At 37.0% G+C, this 21,075-nt stretch overlaps 1 protein-coding gene across 1 annotated transcript in view; it reads left to right on the top strand.

The window, feature by feature from the left end:
* The window catches only part of LOC127631478 (1,4-alpha-glucan-branching enzyme-like), a 190,143-nt gene that overhangs the window by 124,056 nt on the left and 45,012 nt on the right, over positions 1-21,075 (top strand). Inside the window, exon 13 of the mRNA XM_052109608.1 lies at positions 12,419-12,603. Coding sequence (XP_051965568.1) covers positions 12,419-12,603 — 185 coding nt within the window. The remainder of the gene's footprint in view (positions 1-12,418; positions 12,604-21,075) is intronic.

Raw genomic sequence — 21,075 nt, 5'->3', positions numbered from 1 at the left:
CTACACAAAATAAATTACACATACATCATGCTAAATAACAAGCACATCCACAGTGTGTTGTATGTTCTGAGATACTTGCAAATGTCATATTACACAAACAGATGGGGGTGCATGTCCTAAATGGTTAAAAAGCCCTGAACTAGCACTTGTTTGCATGAAGAAACAATTTCAAAACAACACAGACAAACTGAAAAATGTTTCCTGTATGAACAGTCCAACGAAAGGAAATAGTTCCCCCAAAAATAAAAATTATCTCTCTCATTTCCTCACCCTAATGCCATCCCAGATGTGTGTGACTTACTTTCTTCTGCAGAACAAAAATGAAGATTTTTAGAAGAATATCTCAGCTCTGTAGGTCCATACAATGACATGAGGGTGAGTAAATGAGAGAATTTTCATTTTTTGGGTGAACTATCCCTGTAAGACTTGGCTCACTATTAAAAGGGTTTACTTAATTTAAGGGTGACTGTTCTTGGAGTGAAACCTCCTGTGGATTTTAATATGCTTACTTACTAAGCCATTTTGGGGGGGCTTTGCCCCCTATTGCCCACCCCTGAGTATTGTACAGTACAGTCTAGTATAATATAGTAAAGAGAGGACAGCAAATGATGGGAGAAAGAGGGAGAATTAGGGTCAAGAAATGTTGAAAGTTGGATTTAAACTCTGACACATGGACTAACTGCTACAGCACAGCTCTGACTTATTCTTATACATTAATTTACTGTAGCTGATCAGTATAGTCAATTCAACCCCTTCATGCTACACTTCCCTAATTATGAAGTTAACTCTGTATTTTGCTGCTGTATAACTTGGTATCACAGGGCAATTTTTCAGCTCTATATACAACTTTTTATCAAACACGGTCTTTGAAGTTCTTCACCATGACAAAGCAAACACTAAACTTTGAGCTCAACTTCTGCTTCGGTTCTAAATTTATTACACACTCTTTTCCTGTGTGTGTGTGTGTGTGTGTCTCTCTCTCTCTCTCTCTCTCTCAATTGGGAATCTAAGCTGCCAGCATGAGGCCTGTGCCACAATAAAGCACTCCAGCCCAGACAGGTTTATGGCTAGAAGGTATCAGCATCTTTGAAGGGCCACTGTTTGACACATCTAACCACTTTTTAATGAACTAATAGCGGTTTCATATTCCAGTTTTGTGTCTATCATATTTCAAGCTTGTAACTTTTTAAGGACTTTTTAGTGTAAGCCTTTACAAGGTTTTTGTTGAAAACTTCAACTTGAAAATATGTTTACTCTAGTCCTGTAAAGCGACCTTGAGTTTGAAGAAAGGCGCTATATAAAATAAACGTATTATTATAATATTAATATTATTATGATTTATACACACCGATCAGCCACAACATTAAAACCACCTGCCTAATATTGTGTAGGTCTCCCTCGTTCTGCCATAACAGCACCAAACCGCATCTCAGAATAGCATTCTGAGATTATATTCTTCTCACCACAATTGTACAGAGTTATCTGAGTTATTGTAGACTTTGTTAGTTTGAACCAGTCTGGCCATTCTCTGTTGACCTCTGTCATCAACAAGGTGTTTCCGTCCACAGAACTGCCGCTCACTGGATGTTTTTGTTTTTGGCATCATTCTGAGTAAATTCTAGAGATTGTTGTGCGTGAACATCCTACTCATTTATCAATACTCATCTATCGATCATCCATGCGATTATCTAATAAGCCAATTAAGTGGCAGCAGTGCTGTGCATAAAATCAAAAAATGTGATCTCAGTGATTTGGACCATGGCATTATTGTTGGTGCCAGATGGGCTGGTCAAGATATATATACACACACTGTATTAGTTGAAGTCAGAAATTTACAGACACCTTAGCCAAATACAAAAATAGTTTTTCAAATTCCTTACATTTAATTGTAGAAAACATTCCCTGTCTTATTTATAGAATGTGAAATGTCTAAATAGTAGAGGAAATTATTTAGTTCAGCTTTTGTTTCATCACATTCCCAGTGGGTCAGAAGTTTACATACACTTTGTTAGTATTTGGTAGCATTGCCTTTACATTGTTTAACTTGGGTCAAATGTTTCGGGTAGCCTTCTACAAGCTTCTCACAATAAGAATTTTGGCCCGTTCCTCCAGACAGAACTGGTGTAACTGAGTCAGGTTTGTAGGCCTCCTTGTTCGCATATGCTTTTTCAGTTCTGCCCACAAATGTTCTAGTGGACTTAGGTCAGGGCTTTGTGATGGCCACTCCAATACCTTGACTTTGTTGTCCTGAAGCCATTTTACTGTATGCTTGGTGTCATTGTCCATTTGGAAGACCCATTTATTACCAAGCTTTAACTTCCTGGCTGATGTCTTGAGATATTGCTTCAATATATCCACATAATTTTCCTTCCTCATGATGCCATTTATTTTGTGAAGTGCACCAGTCCCTCCTGCAGCAAAGCACCCCAAATCACACCAAATTACATTCATCTCTAGGACAGAATGTGTCTCCTTCCTGGTTGAGTGGTTCCATGATGTTTATACTTGCGTACTATTGTTTGTACAGATGAATGTGGTACCTTGAGGCATTTGGAAATTTATCTCAAGGATGACCCAGACTTGTGGAGGTCCACAATTTTTTCTCCTAGGTCTTGGCTGATTTCTATTGATTGTTGTATGATATCAAGCAAAGAGGCACTGAGTTTGAAGGTAGGCCTTAAAATACATCCATAGATACACCTCCAATTCATTATACCTCCTAATAGAAACTAATTGGCTAATTGTCTAAAGGCTTGACATAATTTTCTGGAATTCTCCAAGCTGCTTATAGGCACAGTGAACTTAGTGTATGTAAACTTTTTGACCCACTGGAATTGTGATATAGTGAATAAAAGTGAAACAATCGGTCTGTAAAATTTTTTAGAAAAATTACTCATGCACAAAGATGATGTCCGAAATGACTTGCCAAAACTATAGTTTGCTAATATGAAATCTGTGGAGTGGTTAAAATGAATGTCTTCAACCTAAGTGGATGTAATCTTCTGACTTTAACTGTATGTATGTATGTGTATATATACAGTACTGTGCAAAATCTTAGGCACATAAGATGCTTCACAAAAACATTTTTCTTAAGATGGTTATTTATATTTTCAGCTTTAGTGTGCCGATAGGAATTATACATTTTAGACTCCCACACATTTCATTTGCAAATAGAATGGAAGAACAGGGAGCACTGCAACAGATGTCATGGTCCCCACAGAGCCCCCCCACTGAATATTTAGTCAGTCTGGGATAACAAGAAGAAACAGAAGCAATTGAGACGGCTGAAATTGATAGAAGAACTGTGGCAAATTCTCCATGACACTTGGAACATCCTATCGGTCAACAATCAAGAAAAACTGTATCCTGGTGTACCAAGGAGAGTTGGTGCTGTTTTGAAGGCAACAGTGGTAGCTATTAATCTAGCTTTTTTATGTTTACTGGTCTTTGTATGACATTAATTGATCAATTAAAACTATATATGGTATTATCTTTGAAGGCATCCTCACCATGCAAGATTTTTCCCAAGTGCCTAAAACGTTTGAATTTATTGAGATTATTCTCATTAACAGTAATGAAGATCATGCTGTCTGGGCATTTTTATTTTTTTTTACTCTACAAATATATAATTTAAATAATATAGCATATTTTTTTATTTATTTAGTATTTATTTATTTATTTGCACTAAGGTAATAACATTAAAAAAAAATATTGACCCTTCGCTAAGCCCCACCCTAAATATGTAACTGATCAATCCTACCTTTAGCAGCTGTTGTGTCCACCAGGTTCATAAGATAAGGTTTTGCTTTCGTTTATATTATTTTTTATTTGAGTAGGCAGTCATGTATGTTTTGTTGTTCTGGATTGTATAAAAATGTTTACTGAAATCATCCACAAATAAAATATATATATTTTATGGCAGACTCTCATTGATTTCAGTGGGGAGCTCTACAAAACTTGTCTAAGCAAGCAATGGTAACTTTGGGGGTTTAAAAGTCACAAAGCAAAATTGTAATGCTCTTAAATGTAAAATTGCTTCATACGCAAAATATAATTTATTAAATGACAAAGATTTCTTGACAGTTTGTTTTGTGAAATTCATCCATCTATATGATGGAACACCTGCATACATAATAAAGGTGTATGAGAGAGTAATATTGCACATCATCTGCTATATACTGTATATTTCCTGCTCAGAGTGAAATATATTAAATGAAAACTGTATACTCCACTTTTAAACATGTGAAAAACATTTCCAACACCTCATATACAACAATCTAGCAAACAGACATTATTCTTCAAAGGAAGTCGACTTTTCACTTGTGGAACTGTGTACACTGGTGTCATATGTACATGCCTTTGGGGTAGCTGTGAGAACATTCTACCTGCTGTGAATGTTATTGTTCTAATTCCCTGGTTATCTTCCAATTTCCATATTTTTAGAATTTCAAAATGTGGCACTATCTAGGGATTAGCCAGCTTACAGATTTGTCTGTCTTCGTCAGTTGCTCCAAAACCTATTCAGCTGCTTATGGAGGCATGCATTTTAAGTCAATGTAGGCATGCCCCTGTTCCCAAAGGTAGGCAACTTTATTCTGCCTTCTACAATACCATGTTTTGGCCAAGCTGTATAAATCCAAGATGGCGTACGAAGCAAGAGAAATGTTACTTCTAAAGAAACTAAAATCAGTGATTTAATACAGAAAGAATTATTAATAAAAAACTAATATATATATATATATATATATATGTATATATATATATATATATATATATATATATATATATATATATATATGTGTATATATATGTGTGTATATATGTATATATATATGTATATATGTATATGTATATATATGTATATGTATATATATATATGTATATATATGTGTGTGTGTGTGTATATGTATATATATGTATATATATATGTGTGTGTGTGTGTGTATATGTATATATGTGTATATATGTGTATATATATATATGTATGTATATATATATATATATATATATATATATATATATATATGTGTATATATGTGTATATATATATGTATATGTATATATATATATATGTATATATGTGTATATATATATGTATATGTATATATAGTTCAGTCCTGTCAGAGTTGTGGCACAGTGGTCTGCACACACAAGAGCTTTTGGCTCGCAGGTTTTGAATCCCGACCTCACTCACCTCGCTTGCCCCTACTTGTCCTCATTCAGACAGTAGTTCTGTGTAGTTAAAAGTGGATCCTTTTACCTGATATTTGTGTGTGCTACATATTTTTATGCCTACCAAGAGTATCACAACATTAGCTTAGCCACATGCTAATGTCAAAATCTGTTGAATTTAATCCTATGGAGCCCTATTTGTGTGTTTCTGGCTGCAGAATGTTTAGCGTTCCAAATCAGTCGATATGATTTCACAACGGACATTACAGTTGAACAACAACTAACCATTAGCCATTGTTTTCTGTGAATGTACACACTGCTGCAGCCATTCGGCATCCAGCGACTACATGAAGCTGCAAATAGTGGGGCTGCTCAAAATTCTTTCACAACACCTGAACATATTAACATAGTCTTTCATTATATTTGACACCAAACAAAACCTTCAGAAATAGTTAGCAATGGATATAGATAGATAGATAGATAGATATTACATTTAGCATTTTTACATTTAGGTTTGACTGCTTGAATAAAGCCTATGCTAGTGTGATGAGGAGGAGTGCGGGGCCGGACCAATCAGGCTAATCCGCTGAAGAGAGGAATAAGTGCGCAAGATGCGGCAATTCGAGAGAGAGAGAGAGAGAGCGCCATACGCAGCTGCCGTGTGTGTGTTTATGTTTTGTGTCTTTTGGTTTCATTAAACATTATTTTGATGGTTAGTCTGGTTCCTGCCCTCCTCCTCATCACAGCTACACATACAGAAATTGCATAATAGATGCTTCTAAGCTTTCAGTTTGCACATTTGCACTGGTTTTTCATCCTCCAACCTGCATACTCATCGACGTCACTTTGTGCATTCTTGAAGTAGTGCAAAAATATTTTAGAGCTGGGTGTAATCTGATTATGAAGTCATAAATTACAGTAAGCTAATAACTTCAAAAAGTAGTCTAATGCATTATATTTAGAATTCTTGTAAGCAGATTACAGTTACTGACTTAATTACTTTTGGGTACATCACTAAGGCTAAGGCTTCTAAAATAATATTATTCAAGTAGAATACATTTAAAACATGAATATATAGTATGTCATATACTGTATAATATAATGTCATTCATTAGGGCTCTCAATCAATGAATATTTTTAATGTAAATAATTACAGAAGATACCGATTAACTAATCGCAATTAATGACATACATAAATATATGCTGAGAAAGGCACTAAAATAACAAGAATTCTATATATATATATATATATATATAGATGAAATAATGATAAATTGTTGTATTTAAATAATTATAATTATTACATACTATGAATATAACAATTCAAATAATTAAATGCATTACATTCTTGTGGCACACGAGTATAGCATTGATAAGACAATGTAAAAAGTGTCAATATATTTACAGTATTTCCATATCATTGAACATTGACCAATCACTGGCCTACAGTCCACAGCAATCCATTTTGGAATTGAATTCGCCAATCTGTCCAAAATAGATTTATAGTAAGGACTTTATAAGGGACGTGTCAATGTACCGGTGTGTCAGACGTGTGCTTTTAGAGTCTCATTTTGGTTGCGTTGCATCATAAACCCAGCGTTGGGGGAAATGGGGAAATATCCTGATTTATACCATAGTATGTGGCATAAACCACAGATATTTCGCATTCTAAGTGTGATACCTGTGCTTTGTAACGTGACGTGGTTCTTATCATCCGCTAAGTGACCCTCGTCACATGATTGTTCAGATGCTGCCTAAAGGCTGGTTCACACTACCAAAAGAAACTGCAAAAATTTGAAATGTGTTTTTTGGGTTTAGAATGTTGGGTAACAAAACTGGCATTCCCACTATACCCAGCAAACATCAACAGGGTGAACATACTTAACCCAACTACAGGATAAAAGTGTGCGTTTGTTGGCATTTGTTGGGGCTCTGTGAACTAGCCTTTACAATGCAGCTGGCTATGTACAGTAGGCAGTGAGGCAGCTCACCAGGTTTTGAAACGGCTATTATCTGTACTCCCCCTTCTGTTTACTTAATGTTTGACACTTCTTTTACAGCTACTTAATGTATTTTATTAGAAAGCGCTGTCATTCCTTGTCTGTTCCACCTCATCCAGGCATCCATTTTTATTTTCATCTCCGGTGCTCCTTTCTTTCTGTCCTTCTGTATAAACAACTTGCCTCATCACCATTGTTTTGCCTCTGTTCTCTTTCTCGTCAAAGCGCCTCCACAGAATTCAATTACCCAACTGTTGTTTTATGATGTTGTCTTGTCAGCTGATGACGGATTCATTATCTCATCACTCCGCTTGACAAGACTGTCACATCGCCGTCTTTCGCTTTTATTCCGCTGCTCGCGCTCAGCTTGCAAATATATTCCCTCACTGTCCTCTCCAGCACTGCTTGTGAACTCAACGGCCATCTGCTTCAGACTTTGCTGTCAATCACTAATATTAGGGTTGTCAGCCTCTCTCAGGTTATGAAAAATGGCACAAATCAAAGAGTGACACAAATCTAATGTACAGGATTAGCCCACCAAAAATGAAAATTATGTCATCATTTAATTTCCCTATTGTTATACCAAACCTGTATGACTTCCTGTCGTGTCTGTATGATTTCTATTGCGGAACCCAAATGGAGAAATTTTAATGAATATCTCAGTCCGTCTTTTTAACACAATGACAATTGATAGTGTCTCAGTTTAAAGCTTATTATCATGACCCCGAAGTATCATAAAAGTAGTCGCATGCAACTCGTATGTCATATGTCCTCCGAAGACATATGTTTTGGCTTTGATCAGGAACAAACCAAAATGTAAGCCATTTTATTGAAGAGAAATTCTTGACTTCTGTGGTGCATTCATGAGTGCATTGGCTTTTGCTTTCATTGACATCCTTTTCATTGGTGTCCGTTGTGCTAAAGGGATAGTTCACCCAAAAATTAATATTCTCCAACATTTACTCACACTCATGCCATCCAGATGTGTACAATTTTCTTCTGCAGAACAGAAATGAAGATTTTTAGAGGACTATCTCAGATCTGTAGGTCCATACAATACAAGTGAATGGTGACCAAAAAGTTGAAGCTCCAAAAAGCACAAATGCAGCATAATAGAAATCCATATGATTTCAGTGGTTTAAATTCATGTCATAAGAAGCGATTTAATAGGTGTGGGTGAGAAACAGATCAATGTTTAAGTCCTTGTTTACCAAACATCTCTACTTTCACTTTCACATCCACATTCTTCTTTTGAGTTTTTGCGATTCAAATTATTCGTGCATATCACCACCTACTGGTCTGGGCTGGTCAAAGGTCAAGATATATTGCAAAAAATTACTTAAATATTGAACTGTTTCTCATCCACACCTGTCATATCACTTCTGAAGACATGGATTTCACCACTGAAGGTGTATGAACTGTTTCTTTGCTGCATTTATGTGCTTTTTGGAGCTTCAAATTTCTGGCCACCGTTCACACACAATGTATGGACCTACAGAGCTGAGATATTCTTCTTAAAGGTCTTAATTTGTGTTCTGTAGAAGAAAGAAAGTCATTCACATATGGGATGGCATCAGAGCGAGTAAATGATGAGAGCATTTTTATTTTTGGTGAACTATTCCTTTAATAAGTGCATTGGATTTGATGAAAACTGGCTTTAGCTAGTCAGTTAAATGGGGTTACTCACCAATTGGTTGGAAATTTATCTATGTACTTCAACATTACACATGGTATAAGGGACATTCATTATTCAAATGAAAGTACATCTACTAAAGAAAATATGTGCGACTCTATCAACTATTTCCTCAGTGGAAAAGTTGAAATCTTTAAAGTTTATGAGTTTGTCTACAATGCCTTAAGTTTTGTTTATTTCTCCAGAACTCCATGTGGTGACTCAAACAGTATGTGGAATATTACTACCACCAAAATGAAAATGTGAGGGACACAATCATAATGTGTCTTGACATTTTTGTGACCGGTGCAGTTTCACAGAGACGGTTGTGTATAATGCAGCAAGCGACACCAGGACTGCGCTGTTTGTCACACATATGCCAGGGAAAAACAGCTTAATAATTCCATTGCCATAAGGACATCAGTATTAAGCCATCATGGGCAAGTGTAGCAAAAAGTAACATGTGGATTCTGGATATGTAAAATGAGACCTTCATCATTCAGATTCACTTTGACCCAGACATACTTTTTGAGTAATATGCAAAGTCTCAGCCATCATTAAAAGTTAAACCTTAAATTAAAATTAAGGGTTTGGTGTAGAGCATAATAATTATAGCTTTAGAGAAAAAAAAATGTTTTACTTTAGTGAATAAAACTGTTTGTCTTTGAAAATTAATATACCCTCAAGAAACGTCAGCCAACTTGGCAAGTTCTCATATTTTTACAATTTATTGAGGGACATCAAAAGGCAATCCTTCCTTTTCCTCTAACTTAACCCTCAGACAAGGTCATTTTACATTTCATAATGCATTATTCAGTCCTATATCCTTGTCTACCCATTTCATTATGCTGTGTTTTCAGTGTTTCTTTCTGTTCTTTCGGAAATGTTGTGAATATAGGTCGGTGAACTCATTTAGCATTCATTCTTTTGTTTGAAAATAAAAAAAAAACGCTGTGGGAATAGATCTTGAAGATGCACACTTTCCTCGTCTTGCCATGGTAATGACAGCGTGTTTAGTGAGCGCCTTTGAAGTGAATGCTCACTGCAGGGGGTGGTTTGGGAGGGAAAGGTAGTTTTGAGGTCTGAGGGCAGTTCGCATCACCTTTTCAATGCTTATAGAAATCTCAGACTTCCTTCAAAGAAAATTGTATACCAAACCAATTTGGTACCTTTTAAGAGGTGGCCTTTTGAAATGTTGAAACTATCTAAATGATCAATTAACTATTGAATGCTGAGATCGGGAATAAAAGGACGCTTTTTGTTTATTTGGCAACATCAGAGGACTGCTTGCTAGTACATGTACTTGTCATGGCTGTCGATTTAACAGTGTCAATCTAACAAAACATTTTATTGGAGTGTTAATATTTGATATTAAATTGGTTTAATTAAATTGCTATGGAACGTCCTTCCCCTTATAATACTTTATTTCTGTAAGCTGTATAAAAGGTGATTTTATGATGCAGGAGCACACATTGTGTGGCAGCAACAGCCTTTCATATAAGTAACTGGCCCTTTGTAAACAACATTGAAGTTTACATACACCTTAGCCAAATACATTTAAACTCAGTTTTACACAATTCCTGACATTTCATCGTAGAAAACATTCCCTGTTTTAGGACAGTTAGGATCACTTCTTCATTTTAAGAATGTGAAACGTCAGAATAATAGTAGAGAGAATTATTTATTTCAGCATTTATTTCTTTCATTACATTCCCAGTGGGTCAGAAGTTTACATACACGTTGTTAGTATTTGGTAGCATTGCCTTTTAAATTGTTTAACTTGGGTCAAACACTGTGGGTAGTCTTCCACAAGCTTCTCACAATAAGTTGCTGGAATTTTGGCCCATTCCTCCAGACAGAACTGTTGGTTTGTAGGCCTCCTTGCTCGCACACACCTTTTCAGTTTTGCCCACAAATGTTGTAGTGGACTTAGGTCAGGGCTTTGTGATGGCCACTCCAATACCTTCACTTTGTTGTCCTGAAGCCATTTTACCACAACTTTAAAGTTATGCTTGGTGTCATTGTCCATTTGGAAGACCCATTTGCGACCAAGCTTTAACTTCCTGGCTGATGTCATGAGATGTTGCTTCAATATATCCACATAATTTTCCTTTCTCATGATGCCATCTATTTTGTGAAGTGCACCAGTCCCTCCTGCAGCAAAGCATCCCCACAAAATATGATGCTGCTTCCCCCATGCTTAACGATTGGGATGGTGTTCTTTGGCTTGCAAGCCTCACCCTTTTTCCTCAAAACATAATAATGGTCATTATGGCCAAACAGTTCAATTTTTGTTTCATTAGACCAGAGGACATTTCAACAAAAAGGTCTTTGTCCCCATGTGCACTTGCAAACTGTAGTCTGGCTTTTTTATGGTGGTTTTGGAGCAGTGGCTTCTTCCTTGCTGAGCAGCCTTTCAGGTTATGTCGATATAGGACTTGTTTTACTGTGGATATAGATACTTGTTTCCTCCAGCATCTTCACAAGGTCCTTTGCTGTTGTTCTGGGATTGTTTTGCACTTTTCGCACCATACGTTCATCTCAGAATGTGTCTCCTTCCTGAGCGGTATGATGGCTGAGTGGTCCCGTGGTTTTTATACTTGCATACTAATGTTTGTACAGATGAACGTGGTACCTTCAGGCCATTGGAATTTGCTCCCAAGGATGATCTGGACATGTGGATGTCCAACATTTTTTGGCTGATTATTTTCCCATGGTGTCAATCAAAGGTAGGCCTTAAAATATATCCACAGATACACCTCCAGTTCAGTACACCACCTATCAGAAGCTATTTGTCTAAAATCTTGAAATTTTCCAAGCTGCTTAAAGGCACAGTTAACTTGTATGTGTATGTAAAATTCTGACCCACTGGAATTGTGATATAGTCAATTAAAAGTGAAACATTCAACAACTTGCCAAAACTATAGTTTGCTAATATAAAATCTTTGGAGTGGTTAACAAATTTGTTTAACAAAACAAAGCTGTGGGTAAGTTTATGGAATTTTGGTCACTTGTTAAGATGTTCTGGGTGGTTGCTAGGCATTTCTATGGCGTTCTGGCAGGCTCATGAACATTGAATTCATGAACATTCCTTTTCAGCTTCTTGACTCATTTGAACATTTCGTAAATGTAAGGCTATGGAATTATTATGTATTTATTTTTATTTGTTGCTAGACGTGGCTTTTCTAGGCTGTTCTAGCTGATCGCTAGGTTTTCTGTTTGTTTGGGGTATTCTGGCTTTGCTTGGGAGACAGTTTTTCTACATTAAAATTTTTTGAAGGTTTGAGTTTGAATTCACGAACATTCCATTTTAATCTCTTGGCTCAATTTGAACATTCCATTTGTTAGGGAGATGGTTTGTTTACTTTTTAAAAAAAATTGACAGTTGGAGTTTGAATCTCTGGAATGTTTGGTTACTTTGTTGCTAGGCATTTCAAAGGTGTTCTGGCAGGTTGCTAGGCCTTGTGATAGATAGATAGACAGACAGACAGACAGACAGACAGACAGATATATTCATTTTGTGAATTATGTCTTTAAATACTTTCTCTAAAATCTTCTCTTGCATTAATTACAGGTAATGAGTTTGGCCATCCAGAATGGCTAGATTTTCCACGAGTCGGCAACAATGAGAGTTACCATTACGCCCGCCGACAGTTCAATCTTGTGGACACAGATCACCTGCGTTATCGGCAGCTGTACGCTTTCGACCGGGACATGAACCGAACAGAGGACAAGTACGGCTGGCTGGCTGCTCCCCCGGTGAGAGAAAAGTCACCAACTACATTTTCCCGCTTTTACTCTCTCTTTCTTCCCAGTATCATTAAATATTGCTTGCTCTTCTTCCTTTTCATCTAGTTCTGTGTGTCACCACTGTTTGACTTTCTCAATTTCCAAGTTCTCTATTCCTGTGTTTTCTCGTTATATCTTACTCCCTTTATGTTCAACATAAAAGCATCCTACCATCACCGGGACATCTGCCATTTCACTAAAACAGCTATCAGTCCCTAACCAGCCCTGCAGTCTTGTTACTTTCTTACTTTTTAATTAATTTCCACCTCACCGTATGGAAGATATGTGCATGTGAGTCATTACCTGTGGAAAAAAAAAACACATTGGCTCATACTGTAGGTGTAATTCCAGTCTCTACACCACCATGAGAATATGAATTGATTGATATAATGCTGTCAGGCATGAAAGAGTGAAAATGAGAGGGAGTGACAGCATGTTTTAAAGGAATATCCCAAGTTAATTGAATAGTTTACACGCAAATGAAAATCCTGTCATATTTTACTCACCGTCATTTTAAAATTCTCCTTTTGTGTTCCATGGAAAATATAACAACATATAGGTTAGGAATGGCATAGGGCGGAGTAAACAATGATAACATTTTACATTGTGGGTGTACTTTAAGTGAATTAAACTTAAGCACTACTGTGTCAAGTTAAATCTAGTTTGCAACTTAGAAAAACAAGTCTCAAGATCCCTAGATTCTGGAAATGTCTCCGTCCAGCTGAATGTCTTGTGCTGTCACTAGTGTCAAGAGTGTGGTTTGTTCTCTGTACAGCTGCACGTTGCCTATAGCAGTAGTTTCTCTTACTGTCCTCTGCTGTAAACAGGTGGTACCTCAAGCTTGAATTGCTCCGACGGTGGAATATTCCATATAACGGTCCAGGGACATGATTAATTGCGTTAATTTGTTTTACATGTTATTTTTTACATAATAAATCACACCGGATTAACTTGTTAAATCGACAGCCCTAATTTTAACATTTCCCCAACAGACTTCTATTGTGAATTGTTTAGTTTTTTTACAAACTAAGGGACGAATCACAATGATTGACTCTAGTAATTATATCATGTCACAGATTCTGTCAGTAGAGTTTAACTTGTATTTAGCCCAGCAATGAAAACCCTATTGAACCCTATTGTTGACTCTATTGAACTGATTGAGTAAACTCGTTCCCTCAGTTGAATTAAGAATTGAGTAACGGCGTCTCCAAATCTTGTGTAATTAAGTTCACTTAACTTGGTGTCCATATAGAAAGAACTTAACTATTTAAGTTAAGGTTACTAGACTCAACTCTGATTTTCAATTTAAATGTTGTTGTTTCAACTTAATAATTTGAATTCAATGGTTTCAATTTAGGTGCAAGTTCAAGTCCAGGGCGTGCTGAGTGACTCCAGTCAGGCTTCCTAAGCAACCAATTGGCCCGGTTGCTAGGATGGGTATAGTCATGTTGGGTTAACCTCCTCGTGGTCGCTATAATGTGGTTCTCTCTCTCGGTTGGGCGCGTGGTTAGTTGTGCATGGATGCCGCGGAGAATAGTGTGAGCCTCCACATGCGCAAGGTCTCCGCGGTAACACGATCAACAAGCCCAAGTGATAAAATGCGTGGATTGACGTCTCAGACATGGAGGCAATTAAAATTCGTCCTCTGCCACCTTGATTGAGGCGAGTAACAACAAAAAACACTTTGGCTGACAGCAACCCCTCTCAACTTCCGCAGCAAAAATAACCTCTGGTTTGCTTTTTTACAAATGAGGTCCACATTTCCTAAAAAAGTTAGCTTGCTGTCAATCATGGTCCTCAGGTACTTGAAACAGTATCCACTACTTGACCACATAGTGTAATTGACGAAAGGGGTTCTGTATGACCTAAAATAAATTCCTTTTATTTTTTCAACATTTATTTGCAGTAAACTCGACTCGTTATTGTTCCAATTTAGAGACGTGCTCATAGTACATATTATTAAGAGCGTTCCTATTTAAAAGTGCAATTAGTGCTATATCATCTGCATATTTAAATCATTTAAAATCCCTGCTATTCAAATTAATTTCATTTGTGTATATGGAAAAGAAGTGTGGTGATATAACGCAGCCTTGGGGTTACCCCCTTATTCAAAATAATTGTGACCGACATAACTCCATTCAGACAAACTCGCTGTGGGCAATCGATTAAATAATTTTTAATCAAAAGAGCTACTGCCCAACTTACATCCAAATCTAGAAGCCGCTTTAAAAGAAAATGTATCTGTATTGTATTAAGAGCGGAACTTTACACTAAATAAAATTCGGGCATTGGCTTTTGGCTGCTCTAAATGACCAGTGATTGTATCTGCCATGGTAAGTGAAGCATCCTATTTCACTCTATGAGACTTGTAGGCAGATTGTAATGGGTCTAGTTGCTCAGAAACATTTAAGCTGAGATGCTGCCTTATGACCCTTTTCATGCATTTGGCCAAAATTGATGTTAAGGCAACAGGACGAAAATCTTTTAGAGCTTTTTTTGGGAATTGGTCGTATCACAGACATCTTCCACAAAAAAGGCACAGTGTGAGTATTTATTAAGAACTGAAAAAGCTTTGTAACAACTTCCAACAGTTCATGAGAACACACCTTTAATAAGGGGCCTTATATGTCTTAACTTGTGCCAGACAAGTCCCGATTTCCTCCTGTGTAAAATTAATAACATGGCTCATTTCAGAACACCAGTCATTAATATCTTCTCTATTGTTACCCACATCAAATCTCCCAGAAAACGTATTCAAATAATTTAAAATTATCTCAGTGTCAATAATATTACACTTATTTTTAAAATCTATTTTTGCGTATCATAACTCTCAATTCCTTCCTTTTAACATTAAAACTTTCCTGATACGTTTTAAGAAAGGCTGCCTCTTTTTTTGTTGAGACAGACGAGTCTTTTGAGAGCCATTGTTTGTTATTAGAAAACATCTGAAATAGTTTTATTATCTATAATTAAGTCGCACATGCACAAGGAAAGCTGAGATAGTGTTAACAGGGTCCAACTTGACCAAAGGGAATAGGTCACCTTAATGTTGACATCTCATGAACCAACTATTTGCTACAAAACCACATTAATAATACAACAAAAGAGCTAAAACCTCTATGAATTCTTAATAACTACTATTTATGGGGGGCCTGGGTAGCTCAGCTAGGATTGATGCTGACTACCAAACCTGGATTCGTGAGTACAAATCCAGGGTGTGCTGAGTGACTCCAGCCAGGTCTCCTAAGCAACCAAATTGGCCTGGTTTCTAGGGAGGGTAGAGTCACATGGGGTAACCTCCTCGTGGTCACGATTAGTGGTTCTCACTCTCAATGGGGTGCATGGTGAGGAGTCTCTGCGGTGTCATGCACAATGAGCCATGTGATAAGATGCGCTGATTGACTGTCTCAGAAGTGGAGGCAACTGAGACTTGTACTCTGCCACCCGGATTGAGGCGAGTAACCGCACCACCACAAGGACCTACTAGTAGTGGAGTGGGTTTGCCAAACTGGGAGAAAAGGGGATACAAAAATAAATAAACTACTACTTAAATGACCCAATATGTTCCCTGTGACCAAGGAAACATAATTAAATAATTCAAGGAACCTAGATATTTTAGTTATATTTAAACTTTACATTTCAGGTAATGTTTACTTTAGACAACTTGAATTTTCCAGTAATGACTACATTAGGGTTTACAGTGTGAATATTCCTTTCACATGTATCTGTGCACTAGTCTGAGTGGTATCAGGGCAATCATGCAGACGAAGAGCTGAATTGGCAGAAAACAGATTACAAGCTGTGTAAATGATTGAGTACTAATGATGAGTAATACTTCCCTGCATGATCCACAGCACAAGTTACACCTGCCTCACCTTGTCTTTTGCTGGCTTTGACTTTACCACAATGTTTTATACTTGGTAGTTTTTAAAGAATTGGCAAGAAATGTAGTATTCAGAAATATTTCACCGCTAAATGTCTCGATTTGACCATTTGGAATCAAGTATTTCGGAAAGCAGTATTATTACCAATATACACTCACCAAACACTTTATTACGAACACTATGGTCCTAATAAAATGCCAACCACCTCAAGGTTCAACGTGTTGTGCATTCTGATATGCTATTCTGCTCACTACATTTGTACAGAGTGGTTATCTGAATTACCGTAGCCTTTGTGTCAGCTCGAACCAGTCTGGCATTCTCTGTCTCTGTCATCAAGGCAAAACTGCCACTCACTGGATGTTTTTGTTTTTGGCACCATTCTGAGTAAACTCTAGAAATCACAAGATCGTCAGTTACAGAAATGCTCAAATCAGCCCATCTGGCACCAAAAATCATGCCACGGTTGAAATCACTGAGATCACATTTTGTCCACATTCTGAAGGTTGACGTGAAAATTGAAAACTGATGATCCTGACCCGTATCTGCATGATTTTATGAATTGCACTGCTGAGGTTCACTGCAGCAACTGTCCAATCAGAATCCAGGTGTATAAGTTATGACTAATAATAGCCCCCCCCCCCCCCATAAATCCGATAAATACAAATAAATTTGAAAATCATCCAGAAGACAAATATACAAGACTGTGTTCTTAATGTTATTCATGAAGGAATGAATTCTAATCCCATGATGCATTGCGAATGAAGTAATTAAATTAAAAACAATGTAAAAATATAAAACTGCTGATTTAAATAGTTTGATTATGATACAATTTATATATTTTAATTTTTGCTAAATATTCAGATACATATACATACAATTATATAAGTAGTTTAAAGTGTAGGTAGGCAGACTTGGTTGAGTCATTCGCAGAGCGCATTCGCTACGGCTTGGTGGGTTTTTCGCTTCAGGATTCATGAATAGTGTAGTTCTTCACAAGGAGCTCTTCTTTTAAAAGTTACAATAGAAGAGACTGGTGGCTACAGCAGAAGCATATGCCATCAATGAAAAATCAATTCCCCTATGGAATAAATGAATAGGAATTTTTTTTTCTCCCACAAACAGACTGTTATAAACAGACATATAAATGATTAAAAAGTAGTTAGAATGCTAGAAATAAAAATAAGAATATGCATACAAAATAATGATAATAGCATTGAAACCTCTATCAGGAAAATGAATTGTAGTAGAATCTGTAGTTCATTTTGTTTTGGGAGAGGAAACTGGCTCTGACTCCTCTATTAAGAGGTCTTTATAAAAGATGAGCTCTGAACATGTCTTGGGTGTCTGAATGTTTGTAATTGCTGTGTATCTTAGTTTTCTTTTCTCAGGGTAGATAATCAACAGTAAAAACCTTGGCACTGATTTATACACCCAGCTCTCTCACTATCTGCACAACTCTGACTGAGTGATAATAAAGTATCGCTCCAGAGAGTAGAGTGTTTGTGTGCGTGAAGTGGATTAGTGGTTCCCTCTCTGCTCCTTTTATTCAACTTCTCTGCACTTGGCAGGAGTCGCTGCACTAGTCACCACTGCTCTTTTTGTAGTCTGTGGATGGAGACTGAGACAGGCCAATGGGTGGATAGGGTGGCCGATAAACGCTGGAATGCCCACCTGGCTGAAGGAAGGGTAAAGGCGACTATTGATGGGCTATATAGCCACAAAAAAATTATAAAAATATTGAGCTTTTTTCAACCATTTCATGATATTTACACCGGCGGCCAAAGGTTTGGTACAAAAGTAATGTACAGATTTGACCTGTTTCGGAAGGAATTGGTACAGAAAGATATGTGGAAGGTCAAGATGTACAACTAAACAAGAGGATAAGTACATCAGAGTCTCTAGTTTAAGAAATAGACACCTCACATGTCCGCAGCTGACAGCTTCATTGAATTCTACCCGCTCAACACCAGTTTCATGTACAACAGTAAAGAGAAGACTCAGGGGTGCAGCCTTATGGGAAGAATTGCAAAGATAAAGACACTTTTGAAACAGAAAAACAAAAAGAAAAGGTTAGAGTGGGTAAAGAAACAGACATTGGACAACAGATAGTTGGAAAAGAGTGTTATGGATTTTAACCCCATTGAGCATTTGTGGGATCACATAGACTGTAAGTTGCATGAGAAGTGCCTGACAAGACAGACACATCTATGGCAAGCGTGGTCACATTTACCTTTACACAGCAAAATTATGTTGCTGAAGAGTGCGTGGGCAGATGTTCAGAGTGTGTGTGAAACCACCTAAAATCTAATTGCCAAGCAGCCTCTATTTAATGCTGCATTGATACTCTGTGATAGAGATGTTGAAAAGTATTCAGTGTAGCTGTGTACAAATCACAACCCACACAGAGGTCACTGTCAAACCAGTTAACTGCCTATTCATCCATGTGGCGAATTTGACCATCAAAGTTCACCAAACTTGAACTCCACGTGAAATCCACGAGGGGAAATTCTTCTTCACCACAAGACCATTGCATTACATTTCACCAGTGGAATTTGCCGTGTGAATGTAAACGTGACCTCACCTTCAGCCCAGACCTCTGTGGATATGTATGGGGCCATCTTTTAAAGAAATATTGAAATATATTTGGCTGCACTTTATAGTAGAATAATTTGTGTAGTAGATCTTCAAATATTACTAAACCTAAAACTAACCTCAGACACTCTCAAAGATCACTGTGTACTTTAAAACGCTGTGAACTGGTTTGATTGGAGCAATGGAGGAGTCAGGAGACAACGAGGCATGTTCAAGGTCAGTCCTTTTATTGGTCGTGTTTTCTTACACACAGAATCGACTGTCACCGTCGATAACAATTCAATATTTGTTAAAGATATCTATATATGTGAGCACCCTTGGGACACACTCTCTCGTCTGTCATGCTTTCTGGACACTCTCTCTCCCGCTCTCGACACTTGGCGTTCCTTAAATGTCTCTCTCTGTATCACTATAACAAGACACAGGTGTTAGAGGTAATTGCAAACCAGGTGACAAGACTTACCGCTCTCTCTTTCTCCCGCAAACCGACACACGACCACGCCCCCCATGCCACAAACGCCTTTTCGACTTTCTGTAATTCAACACAGTACAATCGACAGTTTTATAGCCTACTAATCATTTGTCAGGATTTTTAAGTTAGTTTAAAAGATGGCAAGCTCTAAATAGGCTAAAATAGGTGGTAATGAGAACAAAATAGTTGTTAGATTTGCCAACGTTTTTGCAAAACTTTTTTATTAAGACAAATTGCATGAAACGTACAGGTTTTGGCATCATGTCTTAAAGAGTTTTTCAATAAATGCAAAATGTCAAATGTACTTTCTCGTTAACTTCCTTGCACATCTGTACATTATATACTACTGTGGTTCTGAGACTTAAGTATCTTAATATATGTACTTAATGCATCTGGCTAGACCAACTCAACAGTTTCCAATATCTCACCAAGACAGCACTGTTGACCAGAGACATAGTTCTTCTTGCATGCGTGTTTGAAAGCAGCCGACAAGCGTGTGGTACTAAAATGAATTTGTATTAGATATTGTCAATATTACAGAACGATCTGTAATATCTATCTATATATATATATATATATATATATATATATATATATATATATATATATACACACACATACATACACACAATATATATATATATATATATATATATATATATATATATATATATATATATATATATATATATATATATTTTAGTATCAACTTCTTCCCGAAGCACTAGTACTTTTTTCATCAATTCAAGATGATGAAAACATTCAGGATTTTACTAAAGACATTCAGAGCTTAATGTATTGTGACAGCAGACAATTTAAGCATTTAGACAATACAAAAAGTTTAATTTTACATAAAAAAATATTGTTTATTTCAATATCACCGAACTCAATTCCATCTACACTATTTAAAATTCTTGGTCTAATCTCTCAACTAATATGAGGAAAAAAAAAAAAAAAAAAAACTAATGAGGACATGAAAACTGTCTCCTTTTTGTCCAGTTAAGGTGTTGTCCCACTAGTTCACAGGGTTGTCTTTTCTACATTGTTGCCTCCATTTCGCACGGCCTGCTGTATCCTCTTTGGTGACATTGGCTACATGCATGTCTTCCTCTATCTGATCCAGCCATCTTTCTTTGGTCTTCCATGTGGCTGCTTTCCTTTTGGGCTGAGTGCTAGTGTTATTTTGGCTACTGAGTATTCACTACTTCATAGCATGTGTCCGTACCAACTTAGCCATGCATACTGCATCTTTTCTCGAATTGGGGCAACACAGAGGGTCTTCCGTCCGTGAATGTTTATAACTCGATTAAGCCTTGTTAGCCCAATTAACCACCTAAGCATCCGCATTTCCATGGTGCTCAAGACTTGTTCGTGTTTCTTGGTTATCAGCCAACAATCCGCTGTATATAATTCCACTGGTCTGATGACAGTTCTGTAGATCTTGGATTTCAGACGTGTTGGGATCTTGTGGTCCCAAAGGACTCCAGTAGTTTG

The sequence above is a fragment of the Xyrauchen texanus genome, chromosome 38, assembly GCF_025860055.1.
Source record: "Xyrauchen texanus isolate HMW12.3.18 chromosome 38, RBS_HiC_50CHRs, whole genome shotgun sequence".
NCBI classification, from domain to species: domain Eukaryota; kingdom Metazoa; phylum Chordata; class Actinopteri; order Cypriniformes; family Catostomidae; genus Xyrauchen; species Xyrauchen texanus.
This window is presented reverse-complemented; position numbering and strand designations above follow the sequence as displayed.